The 17,619-nt window shown below is 35.5% G+C and overlaps 1 protein-coding gene across 4 annotated transcripts in view; it reads left to right on the top strand.

Annotated features, from left to right (window-relative positions):
• Positions 1-17,619, top strand: part of BTBD9 (BTB domain containing 9) — a 503,538-nt gene that overhangs the window by 340,336 nt on the left and 145,583 nt on the right. For all 4 annotated transcript variants that reach the window (XM_069073607.1, XM_069073606.1, XM_069073605.1 and 1 more), the window contains one exon: positions 2,547-2,736. In XM_069073607.1, coding sequence (XP_068929708.1) covers positions 2,547-2,736 — 190 coding nt within the window. The remainder of the gene's footprint in view (positions 1-2,546; positions 2,737-17,619) is intronic.

Genomic DNA, 17,619 nt, shown 5'->3' with positions numbered 1-17,619 from the left:
CTTCCCTCACCTACTGCAGTTCCTCCCCTCCATTCCTCTTACCCTTTTCTTTTATTACCCTTTGTGCCTGTTAAAAAATTAAAGAAATTACTTTTTTTTTCTCTGCTTACATCACAGCCAGGTGAAAGAGCATCTCCAATCTCCAGCTCCTTTCTGTTTCTTGCCTCCCATTTCCTCACATAGTGAGCTTCTCACTGTTTTCTTCCTTCTCTCTCCTCCTCTTTCCCTCATTGACATAAAATATTGATTCATTTCTAGAGGGGTATATGTTTTAATTTATAGAATATTAGTTTCATTCTTCTTCCATTCTGCTGACTCTTTAAGTTTCCCATTAATCTTTTACCCCATAGATCCTTTTGTCCTTTGATGATACCTTTTAGTTTTTTCTTTAACCTTAATTTGAAGAAAAAATTACCTTAGAAAAGGCAATCCTATTAAAAATAACTCCAGAAGCAGGAAGTGTCTGGAAGTCAGTGTTAAGACACACTTAAGACTTTTATAAATTCAATTTAAAATATCCTTTAATGAAATAAAAATTATTTAAGTAGAGAGATATTCAGTGCTCTTGGTTGACTTGAGTCAATATAATACACATGATCTTACCTAAAGTAATTTATAAATTTAGTGATATAGCTGTCAAACTACAAAGTGGTAGAATCTCAAAATAAGAAGTACCACTTCCAGATCACAATTTATACTACAGAGCTGTAATCAGAAAAGCTATTTATTCTCATTAAAAAATTTTAAAGTAGATCATCAGAACAAACTAGATAAGCAAGAGTCAGAAACAATAACATTCAATAAAAGTGTTTGATAAATCTAAGAACATAAACTCTGTGTATATTCCCTCGTTAACGAAAAGTGTTAGGAAAACTGGAAACTAGTTTGACAGAATTGAATACCTTATACTTCACACCATAGTTACTGAAAATGGATATGTAGCCTGAAAATGAAAGGTCACACCATTTTTTTTAAAATCAAGAGAAAATGAGATGAGCTACCTGTTATAACTATGTTTAGGTAAAGAACTCTTAAATAAGTAATAGAGGTTGTCACAAAAGGTAGAAGAGATCATTTCAGTTATGTGAAACTGAAAAGTTGTAAAAGAACAATCTCTGCAACTAAGATGAGAGAAGTTGTCCACTGAAAAGTAAAATCTTTTCATCAAATATTTCTATTGTGGGTTTCATATCCAATATGTGAATTAAAAGAAATATATGGAACCAAGAACCACTTTTCTATGGATAAGTAGTAGATCAGGGGTAGAAAACCTGCAGCCTCGAGGCCATGTGTGGACAACATTCTCAAGTGGGACTAAATCCAATTGAGACTGCAGGTTCCCTACTCCTGTATAGTACATAGATAAATGCTATACACAACTCAAATAGACTCATGTGAGTTTATTGTTAAATTTTCAGCATGAACATGAATCTTAGAAACAGCAAACACTACAAATCCAGACTTGTTTTGTTGATTGTCTAGGCTTCAAGTGATGCAAAAGTGTTGATAATGCAGATTAAACAGAAAACTGTAACCTGCAATGTACAGATGGTTGTTAAACATTTACCAGCATACATCCAAATAAGTGATCAAAGAATTGTAAATTATTCACCACCAGGTAGTAAATTGTTCCAAATCACTAAATAATAAGAGAATTACAAGCCAAAACATCTGTTGGGTTTCCCCTGATACCCAGAAAATTGACAAGTATGATTAGAGAATAATAATAGTCATTGTTATATAGGCTCCAGAAAGATAGGAATGCTTATCCACTATTGAACAAACTGTGAATTGATTTAGCCATTTTAGGAAAGTTGTTTGTAATTATGCAGAAGAAGCGACTAAAATGTTGGTAACTTTTGATCCCAGAAATTCCATGTTAGGCATATTCCCAAAGAAGGCCCAAGACAGGTCTCATATTCACCAGAATATTCATAGCATCAATTTTTATGGTTACAAAGAACTGGAAGCAAAGTGAATGCTGTCAGTTGGGGAATGGATAAACAAATTGTGTAACGTGAATATAATGGGATATTACTATACTAGAAGAAATTATTAAGATGAAGATTTACTTGAATTGATGAAAATGAAGTAAACAGTAAAAGGAAAACAATATATCCAATGACCAGCACAAATGTAATTAAACATTATTTAATTATAATTTCCAACTTTAGGTCCAAGGAAATAAGAAAAGGAACCTCTGTTCTTTTTTTCCCCCTGAAGTGGAGAACTATAGGTGCAAAACATTTCACCTACAGTCAAACTCAGTTGAATTGTTTATTAGTTTTGCCAAACTACTTATTGGCATGTTGAATAGAAGTAAGTAGAATGATATATCTGGAACAAAAATTATATTAAAATTATAAAAAAAATTTTTAATTATTTGAATAAAGTCTTAAATTTATATAGTATAATAATAGTTATATATCTTCTAATCTACTTTTTGTCCTTAGTCTGAAATAGACTGTAACTTATTACAGAGGTCATTGTTGGAATCTCTTTTGCCATTTTTATTCTGATATCAAATTTTGTATTGCATTTTACAGTTCCAATGGATAATGTTGCAACAATTGCTGATTGTGCTAGTGTTATTGAGGGTGTCAGTCGTAGTCGCAATGCCTTGTTGAATGGTGACACCAAGAATTATGATTGGGATTCCGGATATACCTGTCACCAACTAGGAAGTGGCGCCATTGTGGTTCAGCTGGCACAACCATATATGATTGGGTCAATACGGTAAGATGATAACTTTTTCTTATGAAATGTCAAGATATGTCTTTTGTTGTCCTAACAAGCTGTTCAGATTAGAAGTATAGTGATTATTTATTTGCTTAGAGAAATCAGGAACTAATTTTTCAAAATCTGCTTTGTCTGATTTAGAAGAAACTTTATTTCACATTTTTAACTTTTTATGCAGTGAGGGGATACAACATAATACAGTAGTTATATGAACTTAACTATGTGCATTCTTGAACACATATCTCATGTTTACAGTTAAAATGCCTGCTTCCTTAGATCACCTGAGTGACCGCAATTTGCCACTGAACTTGAGGGTAGATAAGAAGCCCTCAAAAGTGGTCCAGAGGGGGCGGCCAGGTAGCACAGCAAGTAAGAGAACCAGCTCCAGTGTCGGGATGACCTGGGGGTCAAATCTGGGCTCAGATACTAAGCACCACACCCAGAAATAACTGGCCGTGTAACCTCGAGCAAGTTACTTAATCCCAATTGCTTTAAAAAAAAAAAAAAGTGGTCCAGAGCAGTTATTTCACCAGTTTATGTGGACTCACAGAATATGACTCTAAAATAAAACAAATTGCAAACAAAATAGAATTTGAATAAAAATGAAAAACAGCTCTCTGCAATGTTACTTTTTGACTTGATGATTTTATAAGAATCTCAGTTTGTAGAAAAAATGTGAACTTGCTTCAGAGACACAGTGAATTTCAGAACCTCAGAGCTGGAAGAGACTTCCTTGGCCATCTAGTCCAATTCATACCTAAAAAGACTCCCTTCTCCAAAATACATGACAAGTATTTAAGCAAATTTTGCTTAAAGACCTCCACTAGGGAGTATGGAGGAGATAATACACTGCATACTTTCCACTTATGGATTGCTCTAATTATTTGAACATTTTTCCTTACACTAAGCTGTAATTTAACTATTGTATAACTTTTACCTGTTGCTTTTAGTTCTTAAGGAAAGCATTCTTGTTCTTTATGGTCACCTATTCCTTTTCTAGATATTTACTAACCCTTCCTTTAATAATATATCCTAATGGGGTTTTTTCCAAGATTTGAATTATCTCCCACCATTTTTGTTGGTGTCATTGAGGATTACCAGCTGCTTTAGCTTTAATGGCTATTCAAAATTTGGAGAGAAGATTACTGATCTAGTAGATGTTTTTCACGGTAATTGGTAGTAATAGTATATATATACTGCCCACATTTATGATTTTATTCTAATGGGGATGAAACCAGGTACTGTAGTTCCATTTTAATCAGAGTAGGACATTTCTCCACATGTCTTCTTCATTGCAAAAAGCATGAGATATGATCATGCCACAACTGTGGCAGTTGCAATTTCCATAGATAACAATCCACAATTTCATAGGAGAAGTTGAATTCAGAAGAATAAACCCAGTGATCTGTATAGATGCTCTAGGAAGGAGAATTCCAACTATTGGGGAAATTTATAAATATTTTAGTGAGTTAAGAAATGAATATAATATCTTAAAGGTATCAATAAAAAATGTATGCTTTTTTGCAAATGAGTTATGAGTCTAGAAACATCTTATGAGGAAATTAGTCTACTAAAGTAATCGTATACTTGTATAGTTTGGGGGAAAAAATTAGAAGTCATTTAATATAGTCTCCCCTCCCCATACATGAATCCTTTCTCTATCATCCAGTCTTTAGGGATAGTCATCTAGCCTCCATTTATCATAGCACCAGTGACAATGAACTCATCCAGATTCCACAAGACCATCTGTCTGATTTTTGGGTAATTCCAATAATCAGAAATTCTTAGTTTGTTTTGTTTTGTTTTGTTTTTAAAAGTATATTGAGCCTTCCCAAAGTAAGCTTCTATTTATTTTCTGAGAACTATGCAGAACTCAAGAGCCTTCTCAATTGGTTTCCCTTCTGAAAATGAGATTCTAATGAGCAAAAGTGTTCAAAACACTTCTTTGGAAGTATTTCCCCAAGTAGCACAAAGAAATTAAAACCTACTTTTTTTTTGTACTAAAATTATGATTTTTTTCTTAACTAGAAAGGTAGAATTTGACCAGGATGTGTTGCAAGTTTCCTATTCATATAAGACTCATAAAGGTTCTCTGTCAATCATTCAGCATTCCTCACATCATGTTTGTTAACATTTTGTAATATGGCAAGTAGGATCATCCAAAAAAGGTATGACATCCTCCATTCTAATGACTGTTTGGAACAATCCCAACACGAACCATTTTCTTTGTTTTTATTGTAAGAAAAATTAATTGAGGACTCCTATATAATAAGTAAATCCTTTTAAAATCCAGCCTTCATGAGAGATATTTTTTCAACTATAGTCTAGAACAAATTTGATATAAAAGTTGCACCTACAGTCAAACTCAGTAATTTAAGTCAATCTGTTTTATTATGCCTTATACCAAAGAGGCAGCTAGTGACATAATAAATTAAAGGTTGGTCTTAGAGTCAAGAAAACCTGAATTCAAATGTGGCCTTGGACACTTATAGCTATGTGATTCTGGTCAGGTCACTTAACTTTTTCTTCAGCTATAAAATGGGAATAATAATAATAACACCTACCTCACAGGGTTATTGTGAAGCTCAGATTAGGTAATATATGTATAGTGTTTTATAAACCTCAAGGCACTATATCCATCTATCTATCTATCTACATATGTGTGTGTGTGTATATATATATATATATATACACACATACATACATACTAGCTATTTATAGCAATTTAGGTCAGCCTTCCCTTCCTCCACCCCCAATAAAACAAGAATTGTGGATGGATTACAATGTGAGGCCCTCCCTGGATCTGGCTTTCTACTTATTTTCTTCTCAAACTTCAGGAGTTTTTTTGAAAACTTGAAGACTGCCAAGAGAGTAAATAAATTAAACATCATTGTTTTTAGTTACATAGTTTATTGTATAAGCAGTGAATCATTCTAAATATTGAAAAAGAGCAGTGTCAGTAGCTCACCTGATTTTTCTCTGGAACTGACTTTTTAACTCTCATAAGGGGGAATTTTATGCAGATACTACTGGATTTCCAAGAACTGTATGTTTTGGTGTGGGACTGTGCCCAAAGGACAGCCCATTAAGTCAAGAAAGCTGACAGGTTCTAGAATAAGAGATCTCTTTATACCTGCTAATAGGGCCTCTGAGGAGTTAGTTAAGGAAGGAGACATCCTCATTTCCCATTGGCATTTCTTCTTCCCATAAAAAGTAAAGTAAAAAGGTAAAATAATGTCATTTTAATACAATAAAAGGTTCTTTTCACATCAAGGTTAAAATCTACAAAACTTAGTATGACTTACAGGTGTCTTGGACTAACTTGGGGATTTGATGCTGTGTTTCTTGTAGTACAAAGTGTGGACCTCTTCACAAAATGAAACTTCATAATAGGCTAAGTTACCAGTTAAGAACAACAGATAGAGAGCCCTTAAACTTGAATCTCAGATTACAAGACTTTGTGTTTGATAAATGGGGAAGGTGGTAGCATGCTAGGAAAGAGAAGAGAACAGGTCCTTCTAAAACAACCATGTGAGGTTTAGAAATGCATGTGTTTAGAAAGAAATAAGAAAGGTCAGCTTTACATTCCTCCACCAAGTTCTGGAATCCACACAACAAATTCCAGACTCCAGAGACTCTAAAACAAACTGGGGTAGAACACAGGGAAGCTTGGGTAATTCAGCACAGGTCTATTGTAGTTAAGCCTGGAAGCAGGAGAAAAGTCTCAAAGATTGACTCTGGTATCCCTAAAGTTGTCCTTGGCAACAGGAACCTAGTGTGCAAAGCAACCAAGGGAGTTCTAGAAAAGGTTTGGCCTCAGCACAGAACTCCAGGTCAGTAGGATCTGAATGGTAGGCCTGAGAATCTAGAATCAGGAGAAAGACCCTAAACAAAGCCCAGCCCAGGGTGTGTCCTAGATCCTGGACAAAGCCCAGCCCAAGGTGTCTCCTAATCCATTTTCAGAAGCTTGTGACAGGAGCAGACCCTGAGCCTACAAGCAGGAGGGAAGGAGCCCAATGAACCTAATGCAGAGGGAGGACCTGCAACCCTCTGGCAAGAGAGAGCCTCCCAGATAGAGCCTAATGCTAGACTAATCTGAAAGTCCCTTGAAGAAAGGTCTTAGTCTTGGCCACTATAATAAAGACCCAGCAGTCTCTGCCCAGGCCATTCAGTATTAATTGGCCCAAACACTAGCCTTCTGTATACCCCATCCCCCCAGGTTAGATGTTGAGGCTGCAGAAATAAGGAAACTAAGGAAAACTCAACATATCATGAGGAAATGCCTTGGTTGGGGAGAACCCTAGAGGTAAACCCACAGGAAGATAGCAGTCCTATGACAAGTCCAGGTAAAACCTCAGAGAGAGGGAAGCACATCCTGGCCACAAGGACTACAGGAATACATAGAGGAAATCAAATAGATCCAAAATGAAATAGCCAGGGAGGAAAGAATGTTAAGAACTGATATCTTAGAACAGTCAGTGGAAACGCTTTCAAAAACTAAATGCTATGAAAATTAAAATAAATTAGATAGCACACAATGACCCTAAGACAAGAAATATTTTTAAAAGTCAAAGAACTGGAAAAACCTAAATCCAAGAAATATTTTATCAGCAACACCTAATCTTGAAAACAGGTTGAGGGGATTTTTAAACTATTAAATATTTTAAACTATTTAAACCTAAATTTTTAAAATATCTGCAAATCATGACTAAAAAAGTTCCAAATATCATATTTCAAGAAATTATAAATGGGGGCAGCTAAGTGACACAGTGAATAGAGCACCTGCCCTGGAGTCAGGAGGACCTAAGTTCAAATGCGGCCTCAGACACTTAACGCTTACTAGCTGTGTGACCTTTAGCAAGTCACTTAACCCCAATTGCCCTGCATTCCCCGCTCCAAAAAACCAAAAAAAAAAAAAAAGTGAGATTATAAATGAAAACTCCCCAGAACTCTTAGAATCAGAAAGCAAAATGCAAAGAACCCACCAGTAGCCTCCGGAAAGAAGCAAAAAGAGAGAGAGATAGAGACCCAAGAACATTATAGCCAAAATCCAAAGCTTCTAGTTCAAAGAGAAATGAGTTCAAAAAGAGCCAAAAAGAGTTCAAGTGCCAAGGAGCCAGGCCAGCAAGGATCATACAACATAGTGGCTGCTTTTTTAGGAGAGGGAAATGTGGAATACTATATTCCAAAAGGCAAAAGATACAAGTATAATCCTTCAAGTGGGAGGTGAGGATGGACGTTTCACCCAAGAGAAGATTTTCAAGCATTCCCGATAAAAAGACAAGAACTGAATAGAGATGTTTTGAAGTGGAAATGCCAAAAAAAAAAAAAAGAGAGAGAGAAAGTGAAACATGGAAAGGGACACATTTTAATTAGAAGGGAACATATAGAGATAAATTATTTTACATGTTTGGGGGGGTAGAGGAAGGAGAAACAAATATCTTCCCAAGCCCCTAATATCTTTTTAGGGTAGTGTAAATGATTTTGATCTGTTTTGATGATCTTTGTAGGAGATAAAATATGGACAGGGAAGGAGAAACTATAGGAGGAGGAAGGAGCAGGAGATCAGTATCACATAATAGAACTCTGTAGTCACAGAAGAAAGAAAAGGGGGCAATGAGCATCTCACAAACCTCACTTTTATTGGACTAGATAAAGATGAAATGCAATTATACACATGTACACACATACTTTTCTGTGCATTAAATTCAGAAGAGAAATTAGAATTAACAGGATAAAGATAGAGGGAAATGGATGGTTAACAAGACAAGATAGATAAAGAAACGTCATAAACAAACTAAAATCAAACTTCTGAAGAGAGGAACATAAAGAAGAGAGTAAAAGGAAAGGAAAAAAAAACAAAAATCTAGGATCATTGGTTTAATAAAGGGAAGAAAAGTGCCGTAAGAATGAGGAAACAAGATGCTTTATTTATAGGCAAGCTCCCTGTCTTTTACTGCCTTCTTATTTGTAAAGAGAAGAGGGTAGTAACAAAGAGAGGGAAAAAGTACAAGAGGACAGGATGGAGAAAGGTATGCATTTAACAATTCTAGCCCTTGGAAGAACTCACCCATAAAACAGAAGAGCATCACAGAATAGATTGGAAAACAGAATCTGATACATTCTTTACAAGAAATATGCTTCAGGCTGAGCTAAAAACAGGAGTAGCAATAATGACTTTAGACGAGGCTACAGTAAATATAGACATGATAAAAAGATAAGCAGAAGAATTATATCATGCAATTCCCAGATAACAAATCAATATCAGTACTCTCTGTGTGTACGTGTATACAGACACACACCCTTTAATAGCACAGCATCTAAATGCTTAAAGAAAAAGTTAATTGAATTAGAGGAAGAAATAGTAAAGCTATAATAGGAACTTTAATATAACTCTTTCATACCAAACAAATCTAACCAAAAGATAAACTAGAAAGAAGTTAAAAACCTCAAATATAACTTTAGAAAAATAGAGATGATAGATATCTGACAATTAATGTATGAGTCTGGAAAGAAAAGTATATAAATACTCAATTGCTCATGGTGCCTTTTCAAAAACTGAACATATATAAGAACTGCTTCAAAAAATGTAGAAAAACAAAAATGCTAAAATACATCATTTACTGATTGCACAATGTAACAAAAATTATATACAGTGAAGGTTTATTAAAGAAAGAATTAAAAAATAACTTGAGACTAAGTAATGTAGTTCTAAAGAAGTGTTGGGTTAAAGAATAAATTATAGAAACAATGGAAGATTTCATCAGAAATTCTCATCACAGTGAGGAGACAATATACCAAAATGTATGGGATGCAGCTAATGTAGTTTTTAGAGGAAAATTTATGACTCTAGATGTTTTCATTAACAAAAAAGAGAAAGAATAATGAATTAGAAGTGCAGCTAAAAAATACTTGAACTACACACAGCAAATCAAAAATCCCCATCAAAACAGCAAAGTAGAAATTCTGAAAATTAAATAATTCATAAAATCACAAGCAAAAAAAAGATTATTATATTAATAAGTAAAACAAAAATAAGCTGCTAATCTGAATCTTAAGAAGAAAACAGAAAAGCGTATCAAAAATGAAAAAGAACTCGGTGATTAAAGAGGAAATTTATAAAGGAAATTGTCAAATTATTTTGCCCAACTCTATGCTAGCAAAAGCAATAAATTAAAGTAAATGGATTAATATTTTCAAAAATACAAAATGCCCACCTTTTTAAATTTTTTTTTTTGTTAAAGAAGAAATAGACTATTTAAATAACCCATTATCAGGAAAAGACATTTAACAAGTCATAAATGACTAAAGTAGAAACCTCTAGAACCAGTTGGATTTCCAAGTGAATTCTATCAAACTTTCGAAGAACAATTAATGCTTTATTTCATAAATAATTTAGAGTAATAAAAAATGAAAGTAGCATCCCAATCTCTAAATTGAAAAGAGACAGAGTAGAGAAAGAAAGCAATATTCTTAATGAACATTTATATAAAAAATGTAAATAAAATATTATCAAGTAGGCTGCAGTAAAGTCCAAGAAGAAAATCAGGGTAAAGCAAGGATGCTTATTATTGACATTACTATGTAACATGTTTCTAGAAATTATATCTGTAGCAGTAAGACAAAAAAGAAATTAAAAGGACAAGCATAAGTACACAGGAAACCGAATTTTCACTTTCTTATAGATGACATGAAGATTTGTTTAGAAAATTCTAAAGTCATTCAAAAATTGAAACTGTAATTTCAGCAAAGTTCCAAGATATAAAATAAATCCACATTAATCATTATCATTACTGCTACCAATAAGACCCAGCAAGGACTAGAAAGAGAAATTCTATTCAAAATAACTAGAGGGTGGTGGAGTCAAGATGGCAGACTAGAAACAGGATTTCTATGGGGCTCAGGCTTCCACCTCCCCCAATTCATGTAAAAGGGGACTCTGAACAAACCTTGGAGCTACAGAACCCACAAAATGACACAGAGAAGCTAACCTCCTGCTGAGAACAGGCCAGAAGGCGGGCAGAAAATGGCCAGCATAGTGCTCAGGGAGCCAAGACCAGACCTGCTCGAGAGCCAAGACCAGCCCTGCTCGAGCTGGAGGTTTTAGCCTCAGGGCGGGCCTGACCACCTGGCTGGAGGGACTTCAGATCACCAGCAGCTGTAGCGGTTTCCAGAATTATCAACTCATAGATGCTTAAGGACAAAGTAAAAGGTCAGTGCAATGTGGACTTTGGGATCCAGTAGTTTGGGAGTGCAGTCAGGCTTTGCCCCCAAGGCAAGAAGCGGCTGAGGCACAGCAGCAGTGCAGCTGCAGCAACGTGGCTATTTCAGCTCCTGGCCTGTAGATTGTAGGGGGACCAAACAACCAGTCTCAGGGGTATCTCTCTTGCTTTAACCTGTTTGGATCTGGATTGCCGTCTAGGGTGGAGGTCCTGGCGTGTGTGACCAGCTTGCCAGAGCCTGTGGAGGCTTCAGAGAGGACACCCAACTAATACCTTCAGCAGCTGAGAAAATTCCAGCGTTTGGGACAAAGCTCCCCTGTCTGGTAGCAGAGTCCTACTGTGGCAAAAAGACCAAAACTCAAGTAATTGAATGGCAAAATGAGCAAATGAGGGAAGCAGAGCAAGCCAACTTTACACTTTGGGGACAAAAAGCATCAAAGCATGGAACAGAAGGAAGACAATGAAGTCAGAACTTTTGCACCAAAAGCTTCCAAGAAAAATATGAGCTGCTTACAAGCCATAGAGGAACTTAAGAAGGATTTTGAAAACCAAATAAGAGAAGTAGAGGAAAAATTTGGAAAGAAATGAGAATGATGCAAGAAAATTATGAAATGAGAGTCAACAACCTGACTGAAGAAAATAACACCTTAAAAAACAGAATAACTCAAATGGCAAAAGAGGCTCAAAAAGGTAATGAGAAGAATACCTTAAAAAGCTGAATTTGCTTGGATGGAAAAAGAATCTCAAAAACTCACTGAAGACAATCATTCCTTCAGAATTAGACTGGAGCAAATGGAAGCTAGTGACTTTATGAGAAATCAAGATAGTATTAAACAGATCCAAACAAATGAAAAAATAGAAGGCATAGGAAATATCTCATTGGAAAAACTATTGACCTGGAAAATAGATCCAGGAGAGATAATTTAAAAATTATTGGACTACTTGAAAGCCATGATCAAAAAAGAGCCTAGAAATCATCCTTCAAGAAATTCTCAAGGAAAATTGCCCTGATTTAGAACTGGAGGACCAAATAGAGGTTGAAAGAATCCACCACTCACCTCCTGAAAAAGATCCTATAAAGAAAACTCCTAGGAACGTTATAGCCACATTCCAGAATTTCCAGATCAAGGAAAAAATATTACAGGCAGCCAGGAAGAAACAATTTGAATATTATGGAAACACAATCAGAATAACACAGGATCTGGCAGCTTCTACACTGAGGGATCGAAGGGCTTGGAATATGATATTCCAGAGGTCAAAGGAGCTGGGATTAAAACCAAGAATCACCTACCCAGCAAAACTGAGTATCATGTTTCAGGAGAAAATATGGTCATTCAGTGGAATAGAGGACTTTCAAGCATTCTTGATGAAAAAACCAGTTGAATAGAAAATTTGACATTCAGATACAAGAAGCATGAGAAGGTAAACAGGGAAAAGAAATCATAAGGAACTTATCAAAGTTGTACTACTTACATCCCTACATGAAAAAACGATAATTGTAATTTATGAAACATTTCTCAGTATGAGAATAGTTGAAGGGAATAGGTATGTATGTCTATATAGGAGGGTATTTGGGTGTATTAATACATATGTGAATGTGTGTATATATGTGTACAGGTATACATAGATAGAGAGCACAGGACCAATTTAATAGTAAGGGATGATACTTAAAAGGTAAAATTAAGAGGTGAGAGAGGAATATAATGAGAGGAGACGGGGAAAGACAGAATGGGGTAAACTATCTCATATAGAAGAGACAAGGGAAAATGGTTACAATGGAGGGGAAGAATAGGAAGGCAAAAGGGAATGGGTCAACCTTATTCTTATTGAATTTGGCTTACGGAGGGAATAACATACACACTAAATAGGGTATCTTACCCTACAGGAGAGTAGGGGGGAAGGGGATGAGAGAGGGGATGATGGAAGGGAAGGCAGGCTGGGGGGGGGAGGGAAGTTGGAAGCACCCACTTTTGAAAAGGGACAGGATCAAAGTAGAGAATAGAACAAGTGGGGGGTGGGATAGGATGGTGGGAAATATAATCAGTCTTTCACAGTATATTCACTATGGAAATGTTTTGCATTGCTACGCATATACAACCTGTACTGAATTGCTTATCTTCCCAGTAAGGGTGGGTGACAAAAGGAGGAAGGGAATGAATCTGGAATTCAAAGTTTTAAAAGCAAATGTTTAAAAATATGTGTGTATGTTTATATATATATGTATGTATTATCATTATTATTATTAATAGTATTTTACATGTGATTGGGAAATAATATATATAGGCACTGGAGCATAGAGGTCCACCGTGCCCTACTGGAAAGTTGGAGGGGTGTAGGGGAGAAAATATGTGAGAGAACAGATTGGTGGATCCCTATTTTGGGGTGGTGTATATGGGAAAAATGGGGAGAAAATTTGTAACTCAAAATCTTATGGAAATGAATTATGTAAACTAGAAGTTAATAAAGCATTTGATAAAAAAAATTAAAAAACGAAATAACTAGAGAACCTGTAAAATATCTGGGATTGTATATACCAAGATGCACTCAGTAACTACCGTGTTTCCCCGATAATAAGACACTGTCTTATTATTTTTTTTTTTTTTGGAAAGAAAAACGCCAGAGGGCTTATTTTCAGGGGGATGGCTTATGTTGTCCTGCCTCAGCTCTCCTCCGCGGCACTGCTCTCAATGGCGCCAGCAAGCAAATCACTGGGGAAGAACAGGATGACGCTCTCACTGCTGCAGCTCTGATTGGATGCAGCTCGGAGCGTGGCGTGCATTTCACCGGGGGAGGGGGAACGGTGCATACAGAGGGTACCGTAATGTAGCGTGTAGCGCAGGGGATCACCTTCACTACAGTAGCAATCTCAATAGGGCTTATTTTTGGAGGAGGGCTTATTTTAGAGGAATCTTACACAGTAAGGGGAGGGCTTATTTTCGGGATAGGTCTTATTATCGGGGAAACACGGTATGTGAATCCAAGTATAAAAGTATAAACCTAAATAATTGGAGAAATGTTAATTGTTCATGGTTAGGTCAAGCCAACATTGTAAAAATGACAATGCTGCTTAAATTATTCTACTTATTCATTGCTGTGCCACACTACCAAAATATTTTATAGTTCCAGAAAAATAGTAATAAAATTCATTTGAAGGAACAAAAACTCATTGTTAATTAATGAAAAAAGTGTGAAGGAAAATCATTCATCAGTACCAAATACTAAATTGCTCTACAAAGACAGTAATCATTATAGTAACTTGGTACTAGTTAAGAAATAGAGAATTCATGCAGTAGAATAGATTAGATATGTAATATACCAAAGCAAACAAAACAACATAGTTCCATAAGCTAAAGAACACAATTACTAGGATAAGGACTTACTATTTAACAAAAACTACTAGGAAAATGGAACAGTAGTCTGGCTGAAATTTGATTTAGACTCAGTACATCATGCCATATAAGAAGATAATAATCATAATAATAGCTACCGTGTTTCCCCGATAATAAAACCTATCCCGAAAATAAGCCCTCCCCTTACTGTGTAAGATTCCTCTAAAATAAGCCCTCCCCTGAAAATAAGCCCTCTGGTGTTTTTCTGTCCAAAAAATGTACCTTTATTCAATAAGCAAATCACTGGGGAAGAACAGGATGACGCGCTCACTGCTGCAGCTCGGAGCGCGGCATCCTGTTCTTCCCCAGTGATTTGCTTATTGAATAAAGGTACATTTTTTTGTTCACATTTACCTGTTTATTAAAATTGCTGTCAATGTTCATTAAAATAAGCTGTCCCCTGAAAATAAGCCCTCTGGTGTTTTTCTGTCCAAAAAATTTAATAAGACAGTGTCTTATTATTGGGGAAACATGGTAGTATTTGTGTAGTGATTTATGGTTTATACAGCACTTTACCCATATTATTTAATTTGATCTAACAACAACCCTTTGTGGTGTATACTATTATTATTCCCATTTTACAGATAAGGAAACAGAACAGTCAAGTGACTTACCCAGGGTCACAAAAGGTTGTAATTATCTGAGGCAGGATTCAAATTCAGGGCCTTCTTTACTAACTCCAGGATTCTATTCACTATACCACCTCATGAATACACAACCTAAATATAAAAGGTCACATCATGAAAAAATCACACTAGTGAGAAAGAAATTGCCTTCAGATCAGTGGATAGTGGAAGAGTTTTGATTATATAGAATTTACATATTTTTGCATAATCAAATCCAATACAGTTAAAATTAGAATAGAAATGGGGGGAAAAGATCTTTGTGGCAAATGTGTCTGATAAAGGTCTTATCCAATTTATATAGGGAACTGATTCTGATTTATAAAAGTAAGAGCCCTTACCCAAAAGATAAATGGCCAAGTACATGAAGAGGTAGTTTTCAGAGTATGAAATTCAAGTTATTAACAACCATATAAAAAAACATGCCCTAAATCACAACTTTTAGATTTCACCACTTATCAGACTGGCAAAGATGACACAAGATCTTTGAAGGGTTTAGGGGAAAAGAGGCACATCTAGTGCATTATTGGTAAAATTGGAAATTGGTCCAACCCTTCATTTGTATTTGAATAACCCAAAAAGTTATTAGGCTGTACATACCTTTGGCCCATCTATACCATTACTAGACTTGTACTCCAAAGTGATCAAAGGACCAAAAAAAAAGGGTTTAATGCTTAATGTTAGTGACTTCCCTCGGTTGATTTTCTCCATTTTATCATTGTACACATCTTCTTTGTACATGGTTTTTTGCATGTTCCCCATTAAAACATGAATTCTTTGAAAACAGGGACAGTTGAGTTTGGCACAAAACTAAGTGCCTAATAAATGTTTGTTGACTGAGAGAAGGTGAAAAAAAAACTGCAGTCAATTAAAATAGTCTTAGCCATAGTCTGCTCTCAGGTTAAACACCCCCTACCATGCACACATACCTAAAGTATTTAAATACTTTAATGTGTTTTCTTTAAAACTGGCAAGCAGAGGAAATAAGTCTATATTAGTTAAGACAAAGAGAGACAAGTTTAGCCCACCCTTTTACAAACCACAAACTGATTATATACTCCCTGCTTGTAGTGTACCCATGTTGATTTCTAATGAATGTGTTTTCTAAGAAATGTTCATAGACCATGTTCTTAACATGTAGAATTTTGCCAAGGATCAGTATCAAACTTTCTGGTGTATGTAGAAAACATTCCATTCTAAAATCTTAGCCCTCACTATTTTCTAGGTTGTTAGCACCATGTAGTCTAAGCTACTGAGAGAAAGGATTGTTTCTTTTTCCTGTTAATAGCCAATTATTAAAATTGGGGATATTCCAGCCTTTTTTCTCTGCCCTATTTCCTTGTCCAATCTCTCAAGGACTGGGCTGGTGAAAGATAGGATCTATGTTTTCCTCATTCTCTACTCCACCCAACTAGATCAGACTTCTAATCTAAGGTGAAACTATGATCTGCTCTAGCTTGGGTGGGGAATAAATTCTTTGTTTAGATTTCCCAAGGCTGGGGGTAACTTAAAAGTAAATGATAAATAATCAAAGTTCATTTGAATAGGTTCAGCCCCTCAGTATTAACTCATTCTCTCATTAATTATTAGCCTTATTAGCCAATCATAGTGCATTGCCACTCTCAGGAAATCCCAGTCTTCCCTGCCATGATTGCCTTTGGTCTAAATATTAATGTTGGTATTATTAATAAAATGATTAAATTACCCAGAAATTATGTCTCTCAGACTATTTAAAGTCACATTAGAAGTTAGAAGAATCTGGATTTAAATCAGATCTCTTATACTTACTAGTTTTGGCACACAAGACTAGGTACTTTTTCTCTTATAGCCCTAGTTTCTTTAACTGTAAAGTGAGAATAATAGCACCCTCTCACCTATTAGATCATGGTGATAAATAAGATAATGTATATAAAGGACTTTACCTACCTTAAAGTGTTATATAAATATGAACTACTATTATTCTCTGTCATTTGCTAAAAATTTTCAATAGTGACATAGATGTTATATCCAAAAGTTTCTTCATCACCATGGAATATGATTCATTTGAAGTCATTAAACCTCAATTTCTTTTTTTTAACTTTTGGAGGGCAACTGGGGTTAAGTGACTTGCCCAAAGTCACTTGGCTAGTAAGTGTGTCAAGTGGTGCTCTATTCACTGCGCCACCTAGCTGCCCCCATTAAGCCTCATTTGAAGTCACTGAACAAAGTCTTTCATATTCTTCTTACATAATTTGAACTTCACTTTCCTCTCTCCAATGTTTTATTCATTTATTTCTTCTACAGATATTTTTAAATGTCTTCTGTGTGCATAGAATTATACTAGATGGTTGGGGAGATTATTTTTTAGATAAAACATAGTGAAGCCATCGTAGAGTTTACAGTCTAGCTAAGGGGAAAGATAGAAACCTATAATACAATGTTACAATGTCACCTGATAAAATTCATTAGTGATTTGCAGAACAAAGTCCTGTATAAAATATGAGGGACAACCATTCTGACTGCATCTGCTACAAATTTGTTATACACCTTCAACTAGGTTCTCACTGCTGTTAGACAGTCTTTCTACACTTTGCTTATCAACTCTCCATCCCACACTCCACAGCAGCCCTAACAAACCATTTCATGCCTTCTCCTACCTTCCATGGC

The sequence above is a fragment of the Petaurus breviceps genome, unplaced genomic scaffold (genome assembly GCF_028583685.1).
Source record: "Petaurus breviceps papuanus isolate PSGF00001 unplaced genomic scaffold, PetGlider_PUasm1.0 90865, whole genome shotgun sequence".
Taxonomy (NCBI): Eukaryota; Metazoa; Chordata; class Mammalia; order Diprotodontia; family Petauridae; genus Petaurus; species Petaurus breviceps.
The sequence above is the reverse complement of the archived record's forward strand: the minus strand, read 5'-3'. Positions and strand labels throughout refer to the sequence as shown.